This window comes from Procambarus clarkii, chromosome 67 (assembly GCF_040958095.1).
Source record: "Procambarus clarkii isolate CNS0578487 chromosome 67, FALCON_Pclarkii_2.0, whole genome shotgun sequence".
Taxonomy (NCBI): Eukaryota; Metazoa; Arthropoda; class Malacostraca; order Decapoda; family Cambaridae; genus Procambarus; species Procambarus clarkii.
Genome location: NC_091216.1, coordinates 19,543,033 through 19,567,613, shown reverse-complemented (window position 1 = coordinate 19,567,613; position 24,581 = coordinate 19,543,033). Strand labels below are relative to the sequence as shown.

The window sequence follows — 24,581 nt, the reverse complement described above, 5'->3', positions numbered from 1 at the left end:
AGCATAGTGTGGCTCCAGCAGCATGGTGTGGCTCCAGCAGCATGGTGTGGCTCCAGCAGCATAGTGTGGCTCCAGCAGCATAGTGTGGCTCCAGCAGCATAGGGTGGCTCCAGCAGCATAGGGTGGCTCCGGCAGCATAGTGTGGCTCCAGCAGCATAGTGTAGCTCCAGCAGCATAGTGTGGCTCCAGCAGCATGGTGTGGCTCCAGCAGCATGGTGTGGCTCCAGCAGCATGGTGTGGCTCCAGCAGCATGGTGTGGCTCCAGCAGCATGGTGTGGCTCCAGCAGCATGGTGTGGCTCCAGCAGCATGGTGTGGCTCCAGCAGCATAGTGTGGCTCCAGCAGCATAGGGTGGCTCCGGCAGCATAGTGTAGCTCCAGCAGCATGGTGTGGCTCCAGCAGCATGGTGTGGCTCCAGCAGCATAGTGTGGCTCCAGCAGCATAGTGTGGCTCCGGCAGCATAGTGTGGCTCCAGCAGCATAGGGTGGCTCTGGCAGCATAGTGGGGCTCCAGCAGCATAGTGTGGCTCCAGCAGCATAGTGTGGCTCCAGCAGCATAGTGTGGCTCCAGCAGCATAGTGTGGCTCCAGCAGCATAGTCTGACTCCAGCAGCATGGTGTGGCTCCAACAGCATGGTGTCGCTCCAGCAGCATAGGGTGGCTCCGGCAGCATAGTGTGGCTCCAGCAGCATAGTGTGGCTCCAGCAGCATAGTGTGGCTCCAGCAGCATAGTGTGGTTCCAGCAGCATAGTGTGGTTCCAGCAGCATAGTGTGGCTCCAGCAGCATAGTGTGGCTCTAGCAGCATAGTGTGGCTCCAGCAGCATAGTGTGGCTCCAGCAGCATAGTGTGGCTTCAGCAGCATAGTGTGGTTCCAGCAGCATAGTGTGGTTCCAGCAGCATAGTGTGGCTCCAGCAGCATAGTGTGGCTCCAGCAGCATGGTGTGGCTCCAGCAGCATAGTGTGGCTCCAGCAGCATAGTGTGGCTCCAGCAGCATAGTGTGGCTCCAGCAGCATAGGGTGGCTCCAGCAGCATAGGGTGGCTCCGGCAGCATAGTGTGGCTCCAGCAGCATAGTGTAGCTCCAGCAGCATGGTGTGGCTCCAGCAGCATGGTGTGGCTCCAGCAGCATGGTGTGGCTCCAGCAGCATGGTGTGGCTCCAGCAGCATGGTGTGGCTCCAGCAGCATGGTGTGGCTCCAGCAGCATGGTGTGGCTCCAGCAGCATGGTGTGGCTCCAGCAGCATGGTGTGGCTCCAGCAGCATAGTGTGGCTCCAGCAGCATAGTGTGGCTCCAGCAGCATGGTGTGGCTCCAGCAGCATGGTGTGGCTCCAGCAGCATAGTGTGGCTCCAGCAGCATAGTGTGGCTCCAGCAGCATAGTGTGGCTCCAGCAGCATAGGGTGGCTCTGGCAGCATAGTGGGGCTCCAGCAGCATAGTGTGGCTCCAGCAGCATAGTGTGGCTCCAGCAGCATAGTGTGGCTCCAGCAGCATAGTGTGGCTCCAGCAGCATAGTGTGGCTCCAGCAGCATAGTCTGACTCCAGCAGCATGGTGTCGCTCCAGCAGCATAGGGTGGCTCCGGCAGCATAGTGTGGCTCCAGCAGCATAGTGTGGCTCCAGCAGCATAGTGTGGCTCCAGCAGCATAGTGTGGTTCCAGCAGCATAGTGTGGCTCCAGCAGCATAGTGTGGCTCTAGCAGCATAGTGTGGCTCCAGCAGCATAGTGTGGCTCCAGCAGCATAGTGTGGCTTCAGCAGCATAGTGTGATTCCAGCAGCATAGTGTGGTTCCAGCAGCATAGTGTGGCTCCAGCAGCATAGTGTGGCTCTAGCAGCATAGTGTGGCTCCAGCAGCATAGTGTGGCTCCAGCAGCATAGTGTGGCTTCAGCAGCATAGTGTGGTTCCAGCAGCATAGTGTGGTTCCAGCAGCATAGTGTGGCTCCAGCAGCATAGTGTGGCTCCAGCAGCATGGTGTGGCTCCAGCAGCATAGTGTGGCTCCAGCAGCATAGTGTGGCTCCAGCAGCATAGTGTGGCTCCAGCAGCATAGGGTGGCTCCAGCAGCATAGGGTGGCTCCGGCAGCATAGTGTGGCTCCAGCAGCATAGTGTACCTCCAGCAGCATAGTGTGGCTCCAGCAGCATGGTGTGGCTCCAGCAGCATGGTGTGGCTCCAGCAGCATGGTGTGGCTCCAGCAGCATGGTGTGGCTCCAGCAGCATGGTGTGGCTCCAGCAGCATGGTGTGGCTCCAGCAGCATGGTGTGGCTCCAGCAGCATAGTGTGGCTCCAGCAGCATAGTGTGGCTCCAGCAGCATGGTGTGGCTCCAGCAGCATGGTGTGGCTCCAGCAGCATAGTGTGGCTCCAGCAGCATAGTGTGGCTCCAGCAGCATAGTGTGGCTCCAGCAGCATAGGGTGGCTCTGGCAGCATAGTGGGGCTCCAGCAGCATAGTGTGGCTCCAGCAGCATAGTGTGGCTCCAGCAGCATAGTGTGGCTCCAGCAGCATAGTGTGGCTCCAGCAGCATAGTGTGGCTCCAGCAGCATAGTCTGACTCCAGCAGCATGGTGTGGCTCCAACAGCATGGTGTCGCTCCAGCAGCATAGGGTGGCTCCGGCAGCATAGTGTGGCTCCAGCAGCATAGTGTGGCTCCAGCAGCATAGTGTGGCTCCAGCAGCATAGTGTGGCTCCAGCAGCATAGTGTGGTTCCAGCAGCATAGTGTGGCTCCAGCAGCATAGTGTGGCTCTAGCAGCATAGTGTGGCTCCAGCAGCATAGTGTGGCTCCAGCAGCATAGTGTGGTTCCAGCAGCATAGTGTGGTTCCAGCAGCATAGTGTGGCTCCAGCAGCATAGTGTGGCTCCAGCAGCATAGTGTGGCTCTAGCAGCATAGTGTGGCTCCAGCAGCATAGTGTGGCTCCAGCAGCATAGTGTGGCTCTAGCAGCATAGTGTGGCTCCAGCAGCATAGTGTGGCTCCAGCAGCATAGTGTGGCTCTAGCAGCATAGTGTGGCTTCAGCAGCATAGTGTGGCTCCAGCAGCATAGTGTGGCTCTAGCAGCATAGTGTGGCTCCAGCAGCATAGTGTGGCTCTAGCAGCATAGTGTGGCTCCAGCAGCATAGTGTGGCTCCAGCAGCACAGTGAAGGAAAACTCTGGAGCCTCGGTGCTTCGTCCTCCCCTGCTCTTCTCTTATCCAGTACACGCCTAAATGTGCTCCAGCGACTGGCAACACTCGACCCAGTACCCGCCCACCGTCTCTCCACCCCTGGCCCTCGACCCAGTACCCGCCCACCGTCTCTGCACCCCTGGCCCTCGACCCAGTACCCGCCCACCGTCTCTCCACCCATGGCCCTCGACCCAGTACCCGCCCACTGTCTCTCCATCCCTGGCCCTCGACCCAGTACCCGCCCACTGTCTCTCCACCCCTGGCCCCTCGACCCAGTACCCGCCCACCGTCTCTCCACCCCTGGCCCTCGACCCAGTACCCGCCCACCGTCTCTCCACCCCTGGCCCTCGACCCAGTACCCGCCCACCGTCTCTCCATCCCTGGCCCCTCGACCCAGTACCCGCCCACCGTCTCTCCACCCCTGGCCCTCGACCCAGTACCCGCCCACTGTCTCTCCGCCCCTGGCCCCTCGACCCAGTACCCGCCCACCGTCTCTCCGCCCCTGGCCCCTCGACCCAGTACCCGCCCACCGTCTCTCCGCCCCTGGCCCTCGACCCAGTACCCGCCCACCGTCTCTCTGCCCCTGGCCCTCGACCCAGTACCCGCCCACCGTCTCCCCCCCCCCTGGCCCTCGACCCAGTACCCGCCCACAGTCTCTCCACCCCTGGCCCTCGACCCAGTACCCGCCCACAGTCTCTCCGCCCCTGGCCCTCGACCCAGTACCCGCCCACCGTCTCTCCGCCCCTGGCCCTCGACCCAGTACCCGCCCACCGTCTCTCCGCCCCTGGCCCTCGACCCAGTACCCGCCCACCGTCTCTCCGCCCCTGGCCCTCGACCCAGTACCCGCCCACCGTCTCTCCGCCCCTGGCCCTCGACCCAGTACCCGCCCACAGTCTCTCCACCCCTGGCCCTCGACCCAGTACCCGCCCACCGTCTCTCCGCCCCTGGCCCTCGACCCAGTACCCACCCCTGGCCTGCCCCTTCAGTTCCTTAGAGAGGTTGTCCTAATATTTTATTTGCGCCTGGGCACCTTCCCCGGGATGTTGCCTGCCCCCCAGCCCGTGAACGCCGCCCTTCTCACCAGGTCGACACGACTCTGCACTCAACCCCATTTGGCTGACTCTCCCTTTCACTGCTTTACTTCCTGACTGGCCTATTCACTCCCCAATACCGCCTGTTCACTGACCATACCTGACGGGTATTGAAATTGAAATTGAAATAAGTTTATTGAGGTAAAATACACAAAGGGATGAGGTAGCTCAAGCTATTCTCATCCCGTTCAGTACATCGTGTTAATACATACATATACACACATCACAAACAATAAACATATTACTGAACATTCTGAGAGATAAACATATACATTTCCTATGACGGGTATATTCATTCCTAATACCTGACTGTTCTATTCACTCCCTAATACGTGGCTCGGGAACCTCCAGACAATCAGAAGCGAGGCTCAAGGCCACATTCAGACAATTAATTCCTCGTCTAGTTACAGATGTGGCTCCAGCTGGACGTCCTGTGGTATTGTGGTGTGGTACAGTGGACGGTTGCTGCAACACACCAGTGTTGTGGTACAGTGGACGGCTGCTGCAACACACCAGTGTTGTGGTACAGTGGACGGCTGCTGCAACACACCAGTGTTGTGGTACAGTGGACGGCTGCAGCAACACACCAGTGTTGAGGTACAGTGGACGGCTGCTGCAACACACCAGTGTTGAGGTACAGTGGACGGCTGCAGCAACACACCAGTGTTGAGGTACAGTGGACGGCTGTTGTAACACACCAGTGTTGTGGTACAGTGGACGGCTGCTGTAACACACCAGTGTTGTGGTACAGTGGACGGCTGTTGTAACACACCAGTGTTGTGGTACAGTGGACGGCTGTTGTAACACACCAGTGTTGTGGTACAGTGGACGGCTGCTGCAACACACCAGTGTTGTGGTACAGTGGACGGCTGCTGCAACACACCAGTGTTGTGGTACAGTGGACGGCTGCTGCAACACACCAGTGTTGTGGTACAGTGGACGGCTGCAGCAACACACCAGTGTTGAGGTACAGTGGACGGCTGCTGCAACACACCAGTGTTGAGGTACAGTGGACGGCTGCAGCAACACACCAGTGTTGAGGTACAGTGGACGGCTACAGCAACACCGGCACGCCTCACCACTCACCCCACAAGAGGCAGTCGATGGGGCACGATTTTAGAACATGTATGTGGGGGGACGCGTGTAATTTTTGCCCCGTGTGGGCGTGAGGTATTTACAACCAGGAGACGTCTCTCATTTTTATACTGTGTGGATTTGGCTGGAGACGTTGAGGTGTTTGTAGTTTATAGCGTGTGTGTGTAGGGGGGGGGGGAAGGGAAGGGTTGTGTAGCTGAGGGTGTGAGGGATTTGTTGATTAACCTGTCCTCTTTCTCTCTTTCTCCAGTGCAGCCTAGTGGGAGCTGCGTGTATGAGGCCGTGCGTGTGTCTACAGACTTGTAAGTACTTGCTAGCACACTGTAGGTGGGTGTAAGGAATGTAGTCCATCTGACTGTCTTGTGAGGTACTGGTAAGTACACTTACCTTTGGTGGCGTCTGAATATTGGGACGTATGATATTTGACTGTTCCGGTCATTATTATTATTATCATTAGTAATAGTAGTAGTAGTAGTAGTAGTCGGGGTAGTAGTAGTAGTAGTAGTAGGGGTAGGGGTAGTAGTATTGCAGTAAAAACAAATTGAATGGAAGACAATCATGACAGGATGAACAACCCAGCGGGTTTTCTTCCTATTGGGGAGTGTTGTACATTCTGCTATGGCGGTGTGTCCACTCACAGGATGAGTGGCGCTGCCCAATACTGTCACTATGGCGGTATGTTCACTCACAAGATGAGTGGCGCTGCCCAATACTGTCACTATGGCGGTGTGTCCACTCACAGGATGAGTGGCGCTGCCCAATACTGTCACTATGGCGGTATGTTCACTCACAAGATGAGTGGCGCTGCCCAATACTGTCACTATGGCGGTGTGTCCACTCACAAGATGAGTGGCGCTGCCCAATACTGTCACTATGGCGGTGTGTCCACTCACAGGATGAGTGGCGCTGCCCAATAAACTCGCCCCTCGGGGCAAAATTTAAAAATTTAGGACTAAGCCACAACAAAGCATTTGGATGGGTCATAAGGACAAGGCATAAGAGAAGGGAGGGAAGGTGTGTGTGTGTGTGTGTGTGTGTGTGTGTGTGTGTGTGTGTGTGTGTGTGTGTGTGTGTGTGTGTGTGTGTGTGTGTGTGTGTGTGTGTGTGAAGAAGTTGCCAGACTCACTAGAGGCATTGTCTGGTGTGTAGGACACAATGGCCTCCTCGACAGCCTCGGTATTTCTGCCTGATAAGGAAGGGTCTTTTAGCCCCTCGCTGGTCACTATCTTATCAGTTTCCTGCTGACGAAAATACCTCTATTGATCAGTGGGGGGGCTGTGGGAGCGCGGCCGCCGGGAGGTAGAGGTGTTGGGGGGCGTTTCTCCCCCCAATACTAAGTTTTTACCTGCTCGGCGCCGCGCAAAAGCATGCTACAATATGATCTCCAGTTTAGTTTTTTCTTCAGCATTATAACGTTAACGTAGTTTCTTAAAAGTTGGTTTACCTTCAACTTGGACAAGCGTCTCCTGGTGTTCGGGGCTCTCGTTTAAGGACTCTGGGCTTGTTCTTCGCAGAACATTTTAAGGTTTTAAGCGTCCATCAGATGTTATTGTAACAGTATACTGTTATTCTTAATGTTCACTATTGATCTGGGTAAGTTATTATGTAACAACTTTGATCGGTCTCCGGTAAGTCACTAGTCTTTACAAGCGCTGGTAACGTGTACCAATTCAAGTAACCTGTGCCCTAGTAACACACTGGTGAGTATGGGAATGTCATAAGCCTGTTGGAGTTGGCCTCCAGTGCCACACTTTAAGAAATATCAGCACCTATAACGACCCCTCCTGCGGCTTTCATACAGTCAAGTCTGAAATAGAGGTTGTGTTTTCCAGGGAGTTACTTAGCAGTTTTTCAGTGCTTCGTAATATAATATTTTATGAGAGAGGCGAGGGTGGAGAGAGGAAAGGAGAGGGGGGAAGAGAAGGGCAGAGAGGGGAAGATGTTGGAAGAGGGCGGAGGAAAGACCTATGGTGAGTGTGGGGAGAGACCCAGGAACAGTTGCATTCCCCCATCTAGCTATATATATATATATATATATATATATATATATATATATATATATATATATATATATATATATATATATATATATATATATATATATATATATATATAAGAGTTCTCACATTCTTGTACAGCCACCAGCACGTTTAGTGTTCAGGGCAGGCCCTTAACCCTATGTTCCCCGGAATACGACCCGCCAAATCGTTTAACAACCAGGTACCCATTCACTGCTTGGTGAACAGAAGCTACAGTTAATTAAGGATTGGCGCCCAGTCAATCCTCCCCGGCCAGGATACGAATCCAGGCTAAAGTGTTCGCCAAGAGCTGGGAGAGTGTTTTACCACTGCGCCACGAGGACTAGTTGACTCTGAGGCGTCGAGCAGTTGTGTTTCTCGTACTTCTTGGTCGCTAAAGTTGTCTATAACACTTTAAGTTCCTCTTAAGAGGAACTTAAAGGTTGTTATGTTGTTTCCTTTCGTAGGTCCAAGTCAGGTTTTGTATGAAATCTGGTAACATTTTTATATGTGTCTTACACTGATTTTGCTGTTGTTCATTTACTATGCGCCCCATACCCATCCTGTGGGAGGTAGTGTACCCCCATACCCTTCCCGTGGACGGTAGTGGACCCCATACCCTTCCCGTGGACGGTAGTGGACCCCCCATACCCATCCCGTGGACGGTAGTGGACCCCATACCCTTCCCGTGGACGGTAGTGGACCCCCATACCCATCCCGTGGACGGTAGTGTACCCACATACCCATCCCGTGGACGGTAGTGGACCCCCATACCCATCCAGTGGGGGGGTAGTGGATCCCATACCCATCCCGTGGACGGTAGTGGACCCCCCATACCCATCCCGTGGACGGTAGTGGACCCCATACCCTTCCCGTGGACGGTAGTGGACCCCATACCCTTCCCGTGGACGGTAGTGGACCCCCCATACCCATCCCGTGGACGGTAGTGGACCCCATACCCTTCCCGTGGACGGTAGTGGACCCCCATACCCATCCCGTGGACGGTAGTGTACCCACATACCCTTCCCGTGGACGGTAGTGGACCCCCATACCCATCCTGTGGACGGTAGTGGACCCCCATACCCTTCCCGTGGACGGTAGTGGACCCCCATACCCATCCCGTGGACGGTAGTGTACCCACATACCCATCCCGTGGACGGTAGTGGACCCCCATACCCATCCAGTGGGGGGTAGTGGATCCCATACCCATCCAGTGGGGGGTAGTGGATCCCATACCCATCCAGTGGGGGTAGTGGATCCCATACCCATCCATTGGGGGGTAGTGGACCCCATACCCATCCCGTGGACGGTAGTGGACCCCCCATACCCATCCCGTGGACGGTAGTGGACCCCATACCCATCCCGTTGACGGTAGTGGACCCCCATACCCATCCCGTGGATGGTAGTGGACCCCATACCCATCCCGTGGACGGTAGTGGACCCCCATACCCATCCCGTGGACGGTAGTGTACCCCCATACCCATCCCGTGGACGGTAGTGGACCCCATACCCATCCAGTGGGGGGTAGTGGATCCCATACTCATCCAGTGGGGGGTAGTGGATCCCATACCCATCCAGTGGGGGGTAGTGGATCCCATATTCATCCAGTGGGGGGGGTAGTGGATCCCATACCCATCCAGTGGGGGTAGTGGATCCCATACTCATCCAGTGGGGGGTAGTGGATCCCATACCCATCCAGTGGGGGGTAGTGGATCCCATACTCATCCAGTGGGGGGTAGTGGATCCCATACCCATCCAGTGGGGGTAGTGGATCCCATACCCATAAAGTGGGGGTAGTGGATCCCATACCCATCCATTGGGGGATAGTGGACCCCATACCCATCCCGTGGACGGTAGTGGACCCCCATACCCATCCCGTGGACGGTAGTGGACCCCATACCCATCCCGTGGACGGTAGTGGACCCCCATACCCATCCCGTGGACGGTAGTGGACCCCCATACCCATCCCGTGGATGGTAGTGGACCCCCATACCCATCCAGTGGGGGGTAGTGGATCCCATACTCATCCAGTGGGGGGTAGTGGATCCCATACCCATCCAGTGGGGGTAGTGGATCCCATACCCATCCATTGGGGGGTAGTGGACCCCATACCCATCCCGTGGACGGTAGTGGACCCCCCATACCCATCCCGTGGACGGTAGTGGACCCCATACCCATCCCGTTGACGGTAGTGGACCCCCCATACCCATCCCGTGGACGGTAGTGGACCCCCATACCCATCCCGTGGACGGTAGTGGACCCCCATACCCATCCCGTGGGCCGTAGTGGAAAAGGGTTACAGAGGCACATAATGGGCTCAGGAGCTGAACTTTACCTTGAGGTAATTTCGGGGCTCAGCGACCCCGAGGCCCGGTCGTCGACCAGGCCTCCTCGTTGCTGGACTGGTCAACCAGGCTGTTGGACGCGTCCAACGTCCAACAGCTGTTATGTCCAACAGTTATGTCCCTTATGTGAACCTCAAATTCATTTATCCAAGCAAGTTGTAATCTGATAAGCAAATTAAAGATAATATAGTCTTATAGATGTAGCCAAAAAAGGCTACATTTATAAGACTATATTCTATTAGTTTGATACATCTGTATGAACCACCTTTATTTCCTGTGTGAACTGTCCTTTAATATTAAGTTTCTGACTTTTCAAGACCTTCACCCCCCCCCATTACCCAGTTAGATAACGGAGATAAGACTAATGTTAACTTCATATCCTGTCAGATAGATAGCTGTGATAGACTTATCATAATAATTTGCCTAACTCCGGGCATGGAGAGGTTCCTCTTACCAGGATACACTGGCATGACATTGGTGCTTCCCTGATAAAGATAATAGGTTCTTTATCACATTATTCTTATGATTATTTTAGTCGTTATTTGGATTATTAGTTAATGTAATAATTTTATTCTTCGTCGGGTTTTTATTTTCCTGTGATGCTTCGTGGCCCCTATTGTCTACTTCCTGTACTCTGACTGTAGTCACTTAGGGAGGAAGTGAGAGAGAGTTGGTGGGGGGAGGGGGGAGGGCAGGTAGGGGGACGGGGAGGGGGGATGGGGGGGGAAGAGGGCAGGTAGGGGGAGGGGGGAGAGAGGGCAGGTGGGGGAGGGAGGAGGGGTATGGAGGAACATAGGGCAATAAGTAAGGTTGTTTGACCATACAGGCTCAGCACCGCCTGTGTAGTGTGAATTCTGTAACGAGTGTGACATAAACAGGTGTGTGGAGGCGTGCGGGGGAGGGGCTCACCTGGCCCCTGCACACCTCACCTGGTTACTGCAGAGCTCAGTCTCCTCAAGTGAACTGTAACCCTTCAGTCAGTACCCGGTTATGTACTGGGAGAACCGCATCTATAACCTGTGAAATGGGAACAGGTTCTCTGAAGTTACGACAGAAAACAGAAGGTTCTCTCCCTACTGTGCCGAAGGTGTACTTACGGCAGGATATAGATGTATGATCCTGTATTGTTATGATTGGAAGTGAGATGGTGAGAGTTGGATCCCCAGACCTGCCGCAAGTGGGATGAAATGGTACGCCATTAACCCCTGGGGGAATGTCTTGGGCAGGGGAGGTAAGAACAGGGGAAGGGGGGGGGGTATGGACAGGTGAGACAAGGGGAGATAAGGATAGGTGAGGGGACGTAAGGTACGTCCAGGTGAGATGAAGAAGACTGTGTGGAGGAAACCACCAAACAAGTCTCGGGTGTCATGAAGGGGGGTTGTCCTGTCCTACAGAAACTCTCAGTGTGGCACTAGGGGTAACCACTAATTCAAACAGGACCTGTAAATATTGGTTACATCGTTTCTTGACCCCTAGTGATCTGTCATACACCTGATTAACTCTCCAGTGGTCTGAACATACAAGGCAAGACCATAGGATTCATCATTTACACAAGCACTTACGAAACCTGTACATCATTCAGCAATCATGCCAGTTTTGTTTACATTCAGTAATCAGTTTACGACATTAAAAACTTCACAATCCAAGGTTATTATTGTTATAGCAATGCAATATATATATATATATATATATATATATATATATATATATATATATATATATATATATATATATATATATATATATATATATATATATGTCGTACCTAATAGCCAGAACGCACTTCTATGCCTACTATTCAAGGCCCGATTTGCCTAATAAGCCAAGTTTTCATGAATTAATTGTTTTTCAACTACCTAACCTACCTAACCTAACCTAACCTATCTTTTTCGGCTACCTAACCTAACCTAACCTATAAAGATAGGTTAGGTTAGGTTAGGAAGGGTTGGTTAGGTTCGGTCATATATCTACGTTATTTTTAACTCCAATAAAAAAAAGTTGACCTCATACATAATGAAATGGGTAGCTTTATCATTTCATAAGAAAAAAATTAAAGAAAATATATTAATTCATGAAAACTTGGCTTATTAGGCAAATCAGGTCTTGCATAGTAGGCTGAGAATTGCGTTCTGGCTACTAGGTACGACATATATATATATATATATATATATATATATATATATATATATATATATATATATATATATATATATATATATATATATATATATATATATAATGAGTGCTTCGCAGCTCATAAACTGTTTAATAAATGTCAATAAAGCTGCAATGATTGGCGAAAGATGTACAGGTTTCGTATGTGATTGCTCAGTACTGCTCAGTACTACGGTACTGAGCAGGCAGCAGGAAAAATTACTTACTTTACCAGGAAAATTATGATTTGTCTTGATCGTGGGGAAGACGGGACAGCAGGGCCCCTCTACGCTATGGTCACCCCTCAATATTGACGTTTTCTGTGCCTCGGCCGCGATAAGTTAAGTGGGTTACTTAGATTCGTATGTTTCAGGTTAGGCAAAAACAGTTACATCTTTGTTATGGCAAATCCAAAGACCCGACGGCGCATGCGCGGTCCAGTGACTGGAGCCGCGCACGCTGGGGAGGACTGCAAATCCAGTCTTTACAGCGATGTGGGGGCGAGACTGGCCACACTAGAGGATGTTTCGGGCGGGTAACTGTGTCATTTCACCTTTTCTTACTCTTTGTTCGTTGAGTTTGACGCGAGTCATATTTTGCGTGACGGGACACTATATAAGGTCTGAATGGAGGATGGTGGTGTACAGGCGGCATGAGGGGGGGCGGGTCTCCCTGTGGTGGGGAATGGTGTTGCTGGATAATTGTCTCCCACTCCACACGAATCCACACCCCCCCCCACACACACACTCCAGCAGTATATGTTGTCCTACAGATCTCTAACCCTACCCACAGAAGAAAAAAGCAAGTGTGTATATGCAGGAAAGCTTTACATACATGACTGGCTACGTCTACGGTCGAATATAAACTAAAAAAAGACACCAGAAGCATCTGGTGTCCCTGAAGATGTGTGGAGTGAGGAAGGTGTACACGGTGATGAAGGAAGGTGCCGCCCTCCTCACGCTACCACCCTCATAGCCTCATCTTTTCCCAGATTTTCCTCAGAGTCCAGTTTACACATGAGGCAATATTCCCGTGAGGGGGAGGGGTGAGCGGCTCTACAGACCCTTTCTCTACCCCCCCCCCCCTTCCTCTCCTTCACCCCCCTGGCAGAAAGTTGGTAAGAACATAATCCCCCCCACTTATACCCCCTCCCCCCCCCTTCAACCCCCATCTCTTAAGTCGCTCTCTTTTTTGCAACAAGTGACGGAGCCTCGGCCCTGTGTACTGGAGCAACACAACACTGAGACGGGGGAAGTGTGTGCCGTCAACAGATGAGGACGGGTGTGTGTCCCACCACCTGCCCGACCCACCACCGGCCCGACCCACCACCTGCCCGACCCACCACCGGCCCGACCCACCACCGGCCCGACCCACCACCGGCCCGACCCACCACCGGCCCGACCCACCACCGGCCCGACCCACCACCGGCCCGACCCACCACCGGCCCGACCCACCACCGGCCCGACCCACCACCGGCCCGACCCACCACCGGCCCGACCCACCACCTGCCCGACCCACCACCTGCCCGACCCACCACCGGCCCGACCCACCACCGGCCCGACCCACCACCGGCCCCACCAGCTACTCGTATGGCCTGAAAACCCCCTCTACAGCTTGGCCCCACCACTTGGGCTCGTGGGCACCACAACGACCTCGCTTCCGGCGTTCGATCCCCCTTGGAGCAAGTGGTTGGGCACCGTTCCTTCCCACCGTCCTACCCCAGGTCTTGGTCCTCCAAGGGCTAGCATAGTGGCACTGGCTGAGTGCCATCTCCTGCTCATTATTACCAGACCTCGCTGGTAGTGTACATGTGGATATCATAATGGAACTGAACAACTGAAAGGAACGCATACAGATTTGATGAGATTGTTACGTAATTTTTTTTTTTTTTTTTTTTTTTTGAGATATATACAAGAGTTGTTACATTCTTGTACAGCCACTAGTACGCGTAGCATTTCGGGCAAGTCCTTAATCCTATGGTCCCTGGAATACGATCCCCTGCCGCGAAGAATCGTTTTTTCATCCAAGTACACATTTTACTGTTGCGTTAAACAGAGGCTACAGTTAAGGAATTGTGCCCAGTAAATCCTCCCCGGCAAGGATACGAACCCATGACATAGCGCTCGCGGAACGCCAGGCGAGTGTCTTACCACTACACCACGGAGACTAAACAATGTAATGTACTGTAAGAACAATGTTTACTAAATTGTTGAGAGATGTATGAGGACTACGAGGCGACTTCACTCCCACGCTGCCAAGGGGGTAGGAATACTTGGGGTAAGAACGGCTGCTCCAGACTCTCCTGTCAACGATTGATTGATTGATAAACATTAAGCCAGCCAAGAGGTGGCACGGGCATGAATAGCCCGTAATCCCATCAACCTGTTCTCTCAAGTCATATATCCAGCCTGTGAGGCGGTCACCTCTCCTCACCTGGCCCAGGTGAGTGGACTACCCAGGTGAGGCTGCCTGTGGGCACCTCTCCTGGACCTACAAGTCTCCAGCCATCCACAACTCCTACAATATCCGATACATAATCAAGGTCTTGGCTGAGTCAGGTAGGAACGCGCTCGCTGCTTTTACCGGGAAATATTGTATATTAAGAGATGCAATGACAGCTGCAGCTCGCGGGAGTGCGCACGCACCCAACCACTTGCTCCAACGGGGATCGAACGCCAGAAGCGAGGTCGTCGTTGTGCCCAGGAGCCCAAATGGTGGGGCCAAGTTGTAGAGGGGGTTTGAGGCCAGACGAGTAGCTGGTGGGGCCGGTGGTGGGTCGGGCCGGTGGTGGTTGGGGCCGGTAGTGGGTGGGGCCTGTGGTGGGACACACACGTCCTTATCTGTTGACGGCACACACTTCCCCCGTCTCAGTGTTGTGTTCCTCCAGCACAGAAACAGACAGAGAGAAAGATCTAGGAGTTGATATCACACCAAACCTGTCTCCTGAAGCCCACATAAAGAGAATAACGTCAGCGGCATATGCTAGGCTGGCTAACATCAGAACAGCGTTCAGGAACCTGTGTAAGGAATCATTCAGAATCTTGTACACCACATATGTAAGACCAATCCTGGAGTATGCGGCCCCAGCATGGAGCCCGTACCTTGTCAAGCACAAGACGAAGCTGGAAAAAGTCCAAAGGTATGCTACTAGACTAGTCCCAAAGCTAAGAGGCATGAGTTACGAGGAAAGGCTGCGGGAAATGCACCTTACGACACTGGAAGAAAGAAGAGTAAGGGGGGGACATGATCACAACCTACAAAATCCTCAGGGGAATCAACCGGGTAAACATAGTTCATCCTCTATTCAACACTGGAGGGACGCGAACAAGGGGACACAGGTGGAAGCTGAGTACCCAAATGAGCCACAGAGACTTTTTCAGTGTCAGAGTAGTTAACATTTGGAATGCATTAGGCAGTGATGTGGTGGAGGCTGACTCCATACACAGTTTCAAGTGTAGATATGATAGAGCCCAGTAGGCTCAGGAATCTGTACACAAGTTGATTGACGGTTGAGAGGCGGGACCAAAGAGCCAAAGCTCAACCCCCGCAAACACAACTAGGTGATTACAACTATGTGAGTACACAGGATGAGTGTGTGGAGGCGGCCACACCCTCCCACAGGTGTGGAGGCGGCCACACCCTCCCACAGGTGTGGAGGCGGCCACACCCTCCCACAGGTGTGAAGGCGGCCAAACCCTCCCACAGGTGTGGAGGCGGCCACACCCTTCCACAGATGTGGAGGCGGCCACACCCTCCCACAGATGTGGAGGCGGCCACACCCTCCCACAGATGTGGAGGCGGCCACACCCTCCCACAGGTGTGGAGGCGGCCACACCCTCCCACAGGTGTGGAGGCGGCCACACCCTCCCACAGGTGTGGAGGCGGCCACACCCTCCCACAGGTGTGGAGGCGGCCACACCCTCCCACAGGTGTGGAGGCGGCCACACCCTCCCACAGGTGTGGAGGCGGCCACACCCTCCCACAGGTGTGGAGGCGGCCACACCCTCACACAGGTGTGGAGGCGGCCACACCCTCCCACAGGTGTGGAGGCGGCCACACCCTCCCACAGGTGTGGAGGCGGCCACACCCTCCCACAGGTGTGGAGGCGGCCACACCCTCCCACAGGTGTGGAGGCGGCCACACCCTCACACACACACATTACCTCACAGCTGACTATTAACTTCAACGACCACCATATATTTTTTATTTATTTATCCAACGCGACAGAGGAGCCTGGGAGCCTAATTTCCAATTTTCACCCCATTTTGGCCACATGGCCGAAAGATATATATATATATATATATATATATATATATATATATATATATATATATATATATATATATATGTGTGTGTGTGTGTGTGTATATATAATTAGGTTGCTTGGGTTCGGGCGTTTCTGGTATGGTTAGAAGGTTGAGTTTTTTACGCAGTGGCGGCTCAGGACTGGGTTGGGTTGGGAGTTGTACAAGATGTAGCGGTTTCGCCTAGAATACATTTCTCGCTTGGAAGGAATCGATTCCTGTCCCTTTGCGGGGGGAACAGTGGTATCAGGTGAAAGGAAACGCGCGCAACCATTTTTGTCCTCCTTAGGGGATTGAACCCGGGCCCTCTATTTTGAGTCGAGAACGTAGACTACTGAGCTACAGGGACCCTTTAGTTTAAAATACAGCTGGATGAAATTTATCAGGAATAATGCAGGGGAGAGCAGCATACTATTGACAACCCGCCGGCTTCCTGTACCCGTCAAGGCCACTAGAGACGGTGGCCCTCGGGTAAATTCAGTGCCTTGCCTGCCCCAGCACGGTGGAGGGAGCAGCCACCGGAGTGGAGGGCGAGTCCCACCTCCAACACCCACCTCAGGGGCGTCCAAGACCTCCCCCCCCCTCTCTACTCATTAGTGAGATCGACCTCAGGTGAGTGTCAACAGGTCCCTCACAGAGTAACGCACCAGTCACTCCCCATTAGCGCTCCCACGCGGTCTTATAACGCCTCCGAGATGTTAAGAAATTCCAGACGCCTCTCCCGGTAATGGAGTTTCAGGGGGAACTCATCTGTAAAATAATAGGCCAAGGGGTCCATTGTGAGGCCCTGCGTGGTGATTGGTTTAGTGAGATGGGGTCCCCGCTAAGGTGATCCCCCCCCCCCTTCCAGGGTTTGGTGGGGGAGTGGGTCCCAGGGCTTGGGGGGGGGGTCCTAGGGCTTTGTGGGGGGGGGGTCCCAAGGCGTAATACACAGCACCGTCTAGGGTTGTGCAACCGGTCCTCTTGGGGACACTTGTTGGAAGATTGTGTCTGAGGGTCAGTGATCATCCCAGGCCCCCACACACCCGTCCCAGGCCACACACACCCGTCCCAGGCCCCCACACACCTGTCCCAGGCCACACACACCCGTCCCAGGCCACACACACCCGTCCCAGGCCACACACACCTGTCCCAGGCCACACACACCCGTCCCAGGCCACACACACCCGTCCCAGGCCACACACACCCGTCCCAGGCCACACACACCCGTCCCAGGCCACACACACACACACCCGTCCCAGGCCACACACACCCGTCCCAGGCCACACACACCCGTCCCAGGCCACACACACCCGTCCCAGGCCACACACACCCGTCCCAGGCCACACACACACACACCTGTCCCAGGCTACACACACCCGTCCCAGGCCCCCACACACCCGTATGTAAACAACTAAACATATTAATTAATTTCATTCATATCATTGTTTGCTGCTGAAGCATAACTTATGAGAAGAATCAGACCAGTGGACTGATAAGGTGGCTACTAGACTTTAACTGAGGCAAATGCAAAGTTATGACGATAAGAACATAAGTTAGAAGACCATAAATACAATACTTAATGAAGGTGAGGCAGCTTCTTACATCATAGGAGGAGAGAGACTTGGAAGACAACACCTGACCTAACACCAGCAGGACAACACCTGACCTAACACCAGCAGGACAACACCTGACCTAACACCAGCAGGACAACACCTGACCTAACACCAGCAGGACAACACCTGACCTAACACCAGCAGGACAACACCTGACCTAACACCAGCAGGACAACACCTGACCTAACACCAGCAGGACAACACCTGACCTAACACCAGCAGGACAACACCTGACCTAACACCAGCAGGACAACACCTGACCTAACACCAGCAGGACAACACCTGACCTAACACCAGCAGGACAACACCTGACCTAACACCAGCAGGACAACACCTGACCTAACACCAGCAGGACAACACCTGACCTAACACCAGCAGGACAACACCTGACCTAACACCAGCAGGACAACACCTGACCTAACACCTGCAGGACAACACCTGACCTAACACCAGCAGCATAAACTAGCCCTTGTGTGGTTAGCCTCCAGGAACGTGTATAAAGGTGTTGTAATATACACCTGTGTATTGTGTCCCAGTATATAATTCCACCGAGAGATGGTAACCTGAACTATGAATGTTCCAGTTATATGCAACAAGGCTTGTCCCGGACTTAAGGGCACTGGAATATGAAGAAAAAAATATGTGACTGAACTGGATCTAACCGCAATAGAAGAAAAAAAGGTCCAGGAGAGACATGATTACTCCATACAAGATTTGAAGTGGAGTTGATACCTGGTACTCCGGTAAGCAGTGTTTCAAGCGAGGAACATAACGAGGGAGACTTAATAAAACTTTGTAAGCGCAAGTTTTGTAAATGTAATGGGTTAGTGGGTTGAACTTAAAGCTTAACATCTCCCATTTATATATTGAATAACTTAATAATGTATATATTAATATTTTCGAAAATTATGGTGTTTATGAAAGCTTGGCTAGTTAAGCCTACCCGAGCTGAAGAGTATAGCATGGATAATACAGTAGAGTAAGGATAATACAGTATACCATGGATAATACAGTATACCATGGCTAATACAGTACAGCATGGAAAATACAGTAGAGTAAGGATAATACAGTGCAGCATGGGTAATACAGTAACCGATACACTAACTGTATGAGCTATGCACTAACTGTATTGATAATGCAGTAACCAATACATTAACTGTATGCATAATACAGTAACCAATACACTAACTGTATGAGCTATGCACTAACTGTATTGATAATGCAGTAACCAATACATTAACTGTATGCATAATACAGTAACCAATACACTAACTGTATGGATAATACAGTAACCAATACACAAACTGTATGGGCAATACAATAACCACTAACTATATTGGTAATAGAACAGAACAAAATATCCCTAGCTGGAAACATAAGCAGATATTTGCACCTTCCAGCTTAGCCAGTCAATATTTACGTGTCCAAGACGGATTCTCGCTAATACTGAGTCTCTCCCTCGTCCTCCTCCTCCTCTTCGTCCATAATGATTGGGATTGCCAGCTGCAACCATGTTGTACCATCGTACAGATTCACTGGTTTGTGCTTCTATCCACCTTTCCTCAGTTACCTTGTCACGGTGATGTTGCCTGATGATAACTTTAATTTGTAGCAGAGTCATGGGTATTCAGTATGGCGTGTCCTTGTAGTGAAGGCTGAAGTGTGCGTGACTCCTTGGTGGAGCTCTCGGGTCATGGTGTACTCTCGCGGGTCAAGGTCACCGCAGGAGTGGGTGTGGCGCCACCAACCCGTCCTCGACTCAGGTCCATTCCATCCAGCGGTCGACCCCACAGACACATTCATAAATTTTAATATTCTGTTCATTCAAAACAGAAATTTTCTCAAAAATAAATTACTATTGCAATATATTAGCATATTGTGCATATATAGGCATAGGTTAGGTTAGGTGTTTAGGTTCTGTTGGCGATTATTTGTATTTGTAGTACGTGGGTGAAGCATTTACAGCGTTGTGGTTCGAACAAGATCCATCAGTGAAGCACTTGTTCCGGAGGTGTTCGAACGAAATCAGTTGTGAATTGTGTGTAACAGCCCGTCCTCTAAAGACCCAAAAGTGATTCCATCCATCCGCCAAACCCGCTGTTTATGAATGACAAACGGCTTACACACGACTCACAACTGATTTCGTTTAAAAACTTCCGGAACAAGTGCTTCACTGACGACTTTTGTTCGAACCACAACGCTGTAAATGCTTCACCCACGTACTACAAATACAAATAATCGCCAACAGAACCTAAACACCTAACCTAACCTATATATGCACAATATGCTAATATATTATAATAGTAATTTATTTTTGAGAAAATTTCTGTTCTGAATGAACATAATGTTAAAATTTATAATTGCGTCTGTGGGGTCGACCGCTGGATGGAATGGACCCGAGTCGAGGACGGGTTGTGTGTAAATCGTTTTTCATTCATAAACAGGGGGGTTGGTGGGTGCATGGAATCACTTTTGGGTCTTTGGAGGACGGGCTGGACCCTCGGGTGTTGGGGGGAGGAGGGGGACGTCGCGTGGGTGTGTAGGGGGTGTGGCTGCAGCGTGGGTGTCAAGTGCGCGGGTGGAGTCGTGTGTGTGTGTGTGTGTGTGTGTGTGTGTGTGTGTGTGTGTGTGTGTGTGTGTGTGTGTGTGTGTGTGTGTGTGTGTGTGTGTGTGTGAAGGTCCCGCCCAGCAGGAGTCATACACCAGCCACGGGTTGAGAGGGAGACGAACCCCCGCCGGAGCCGCCTTGGGCACCGCCAGGTGTGGCTGTATTGATCATGTTACTGTAGAAGAACACGTGACAACTTGCCTGTGCTGGAGGAGGCGTGGTGCACGCCACGTGGTGCACGCCACGTGGTGCACGCCGCGTGCTCGCACACTGGTATCAACGCACGGACGCCAGTACGCAGCGCCGGCACGTGAGAATGATGCGCGCGCATGAGGGTGCTCATGCGCCTACATACCATGGTGTATGATGTGCGTGCCATGCCTACATACCATTTTTTATTATTTTTTTTTATTTTTGCCCCGAGGGGCGAGTTTATTGGGCAGCGCCACTCATCTTGTGAGTGGACACACCGCCATAGTGACAGTATTGGGCAGCGCCACTCATCTTGTGAGTGGACACACCGCCATAGTGACAGTATTGGGCAGCGCCACTCATCTTGTGTGTGGACACACCGCCATAGTGACAGTATTGGGCAGCGCCACTCATCTTGTGTGTGGACACACCGCCATAGTGACAGTATTGGGCAGCGCCACTCATCCTGTGAGTGGACACACCGCCATAGTGACAGTATTGGGCAGCGTCACTCATCCTGTGAGTGGACACACCGCCATAGTGACAGTATTGGGCAGCGCCACTCATCCTGTGAGTGGACACACCGACATAGTGACAGTATTGGGCAGCGCCACTCATCCTGTGAGTGGACACACCGCCATAGCAGCATGTACAACACTCCCCAATAGGAAGAAAACCCGCTGGGTTGTTCATCCTGTCACTTGTACCCAGACACAGCTGGGACTTGCTTAACTGTCTCACATATGGTCGAGGAGGGGCAGCGTCTCAGGATACTATACCTGGCCACCTCAGCTTGCCTGGCCAAAATAATGACGGTTGGCCAAGAAAGGCTGGTGGTACGTGGCTCTTATCTTCAACACTGGCTCCCTTCGGCACACTGCCCTCTCCTTTATATATATATATATATATATATATATATATATATATATATATATATATATATATATATATATATATATATATATAATAATAATAATATGCTTCTGTCTTCATTAAACACTGCAGTATAACTGATCACTTCAATGTTTGGTTTTATTTAATAATTTGCGAAATTTGTCTAATGGCTCACTATTGGTTAACGAACGGAAAAGAAGGTATCCAATTCGATAATCACCACATGTAATGATGCGTGGCTGGTTACACAGGGTAGGGGCAGGTGTAGCTGCCAGGGGCAGGTGTAGCTGCCAGGGGTAGGTGTTCCTCCCAGGTGTAGGGACGAGGACGAGGCGAGGGTCGCCAGGAGCCAGCACCCGCCTCACACGCCTCTGACGACGTACTCACCGGCGGGTCCCGGGACCACCGAGCCGCTCACAGGAATCTTGAGGCATTTTGTCCTCTCAGCTGGACCAATCACGGGGATCTAACAGCATGACGTCATCTACCTCCATTTTATATTTTAGTCAATAATGCAGGGCGGAGGGCGGTCAGTGCCAAGGCCAGGTGAGAGGATTAACGCAGCCGCGAGTCGTTAACCTACGCCAGGTGTTGAGCCTTGACCTAAACAAGGCTCATCGCGCTAAACTACCTCAGGTGATTTAAGAGTGAAAATGCCCGTGATTACCGTCGACGTTTCCAGAGACCATAAACACTTGATGATTCTCTCTGATGGGATTTTCGCGTTTTGTTTTTTTATCAGAGGAATTTGGATTGCGATGAAGGCAAAAATTGGTCAGTGAGGCGCACACACCTGCGCCACTACCACTTACCCACCTACCCACCTACCCACCTACCTACCTACCCACCTTTCCACCTACCCAGGTTCCTCTGCAGCGGCTGCCACCACCACCTCACTCAGGTTCCCACAACTGCTGACCACTACCACCTACACACCCACCTACCCACCTACCCACCTACCCACCTTTCCACCTACCCACCTACCCAGGTTCCTCTGCAGCGGCTGCCACCACCACCTCACTCAGGTTCCCACAACTGCTGACCAACCAACAAGTGTGTTGTAACCTTCAACATATTTCAGGACAAACGTAAACTCTGGATATATTCACCGAGAACGACTTTACACTTCTCGGGGATATTTGTGTCTATAAATTTGAAAGTCTGTTTGTTGGAGGCCAGAGGCTTGATGCCTTAACCAATTTTTAACAGTAATTGCTGTCGGGTGCATGCCCAACATGGGCAGGTCGAAGTTGGCATCAATGAAACGACTGCCCCTGAACATAGTGCCTGTGCGACCCCGATGACGATTCTTGCAGTATCACATTAACCAGACAGAATAGTATATTTCTCTTGATATGATAAACATTAACCACTGATTTATGCAAGTTTTTTCGAAAAAATCTATCATACTTTGCTTATAATATGACTTCATGGGATCATCACCACTGGATCTCAAGCACCAGTAGTAGTAGACATCCATCAGTCTTAGGAGACTGGAGTTGCGCTCTGATATCGGCCTGGTCTGGAGTGGCCTCTCCAGGGCGCAAAGCCAGGGTAGGTTGATTCGGGGGGAGAAGCTGTTACCCAAGCAGCAGGTCCCCCCCTCTCCACGGCGCCATATGCCTTAACAAAACTTAATAAACTCTTCATAAATTTCCATCTTTATGTGTCGCTTGGTTCCTCCTTGTCATCTCCCTTGTGTGTCATCAAGGACACGTTGATCCTCCCCAAATTCTCCAGTACTAAATTGTTTAACATAAGTGAAAGTCAGTGATTAACATCAAAAGAAGAAACCTTGCCAGCAAAGCAGTGTTTCTTGTCACATTGATATACATGTTTTAAGATCTCCTTTAGACAGGATGGTGGCAGCATTAGTAATAGGGTTACCTTCACTCTAAATATTGGCTAGACGTTTTAATGAGATATATTTAAGAACTCCAGGATGTGAACCTACAGTGGTACAGTGGTACAGTGGTACAGTGGTACAGTGGTATCACCTCGTGATGCAATAGCTTGTTACACTAGATCTTTGTTTCAATAGCAGCACGTGTTACACTGAGCAGCTCTGGTGCTGAGCAGCTCCAGTGCTGAGTAGCTCTGGTGCTGAGCAACTACAGTGCTGAGTAGTTCTGGTGCTGAGCAACTACTGTGCTGAGTAGCTCTGGTGCTGAGCAGCTACAGTGCTGAGTAGTTCTGGTGCTGAGCAACTACAGTGCTGAGTAGTTCTGGTGCTGAGCAACTACAGTGCTGAGTAGTTCTGGTGCTGAGCAGCTCCAGTGCTGAGTAGCTCTGGTGCTGAGCAGCTCCAGTGCTGAGTAGTTCTGGTGCTGAGCAGCTCCAGTGCTGAGTAGCTCTGGTGCTGAGCAACTACAGTGCTGAGTAGCTCTGGTGCTGAGCAACTACAGTGCTGAGTAGCTCTGGTGCTGAGCAGCTACAGTGCTGAGTAGCTCTGGTGATGAGCAGCTACAGTGCTGAGTAGCTCTGGTGCTGAGTAACTACAGTGCTGAGTAGCTCTGGTGATGAGCAGCTACAGTGCTGAGTAGCTCTGGTGCTGAGCAGCTCCAGCAGATGGTGGTCGCATGTCACACAGTAAATACAAACTAATCTCCAGTTCAACTCTGAATTCCTCTTTCCTCCGGAAATGAAGTGTTTCGAGGTCTGTGAGAGCCCTCGTCCCGTCCCACCGAGGCCCATCTCTCACTCCTCTTCCTTTATCACCTCCTCCATCTCCCATTTCTTGCGTTATTTTCATAATTTTTTTTAACGTGTTTCTTCCACCATGAGCTTGTGTGAGTGTGTCCAACCCGCTAAACACACACCGAAACTACGACGTTGGTACAACGTTCGAACAAGTTTTAACACCTCCTAACCAGTTATAACAACCAATATAGCAAGTTGTAACAACGTTCTAATACGTCATAAACACGTTAAGCCAAGATGTAACAACTTTATTGCAAGTTGTAACAAGCGGAAAATAGAGACAGTTTCGATTTGTGTTTCCAGGGAACGTCCTTCCATTTCTAAGATCTCCTCCAGCTTCTCTGAGAGAAGTCTCCTCCCCTTCCCTGAGATCCCCTTCTCCTTCCCTGAGAGGACTCCTTGGTTTACTGACTGACAGGAGGAAGAAAGCAATAGT

The 24,581-nt window shown here is 51.7% G+C and overlaps 2 protein-coding genes across 6 annotated transcripts in view; one reads left to right on the top strand and one right to left on the bottom strand.

Annotated features, from left to right (window-relative positions):
• The window catches only part of LOC123767758 (choline-phosphate cytidylyltransferase B), a 664,019-nt gene that overhangs the window by 433,803 nt on the left and 205,635 nt on the right, over positions 1-24,581 (top strand). For both annotated transcript variants that reach the window (XM_045757745.2, XM_069310682.1), the window contains one exon: positions 5,586-5,637. In XM_045757745.2, coding sequence (XP_045613701.1) covers positions 5,610-5,637 — 28 coding nt within the window. In that variant the 5' untranslated portion in view covers positions 5,586-5,609. Of the gene's footprint in view, positions 1-5,585; positions 5,638-24,581 lie in introns of those variants that run through there.
• wwk (white walker) overlaps positions 1-24,581 on the bottom strand; it is a 273,471-nt gene that overhangs the window by 132,463 nt on the left and 116,427 nt on the right. The gene's annotated exons all lie outside the window — the stretch shown is intronic.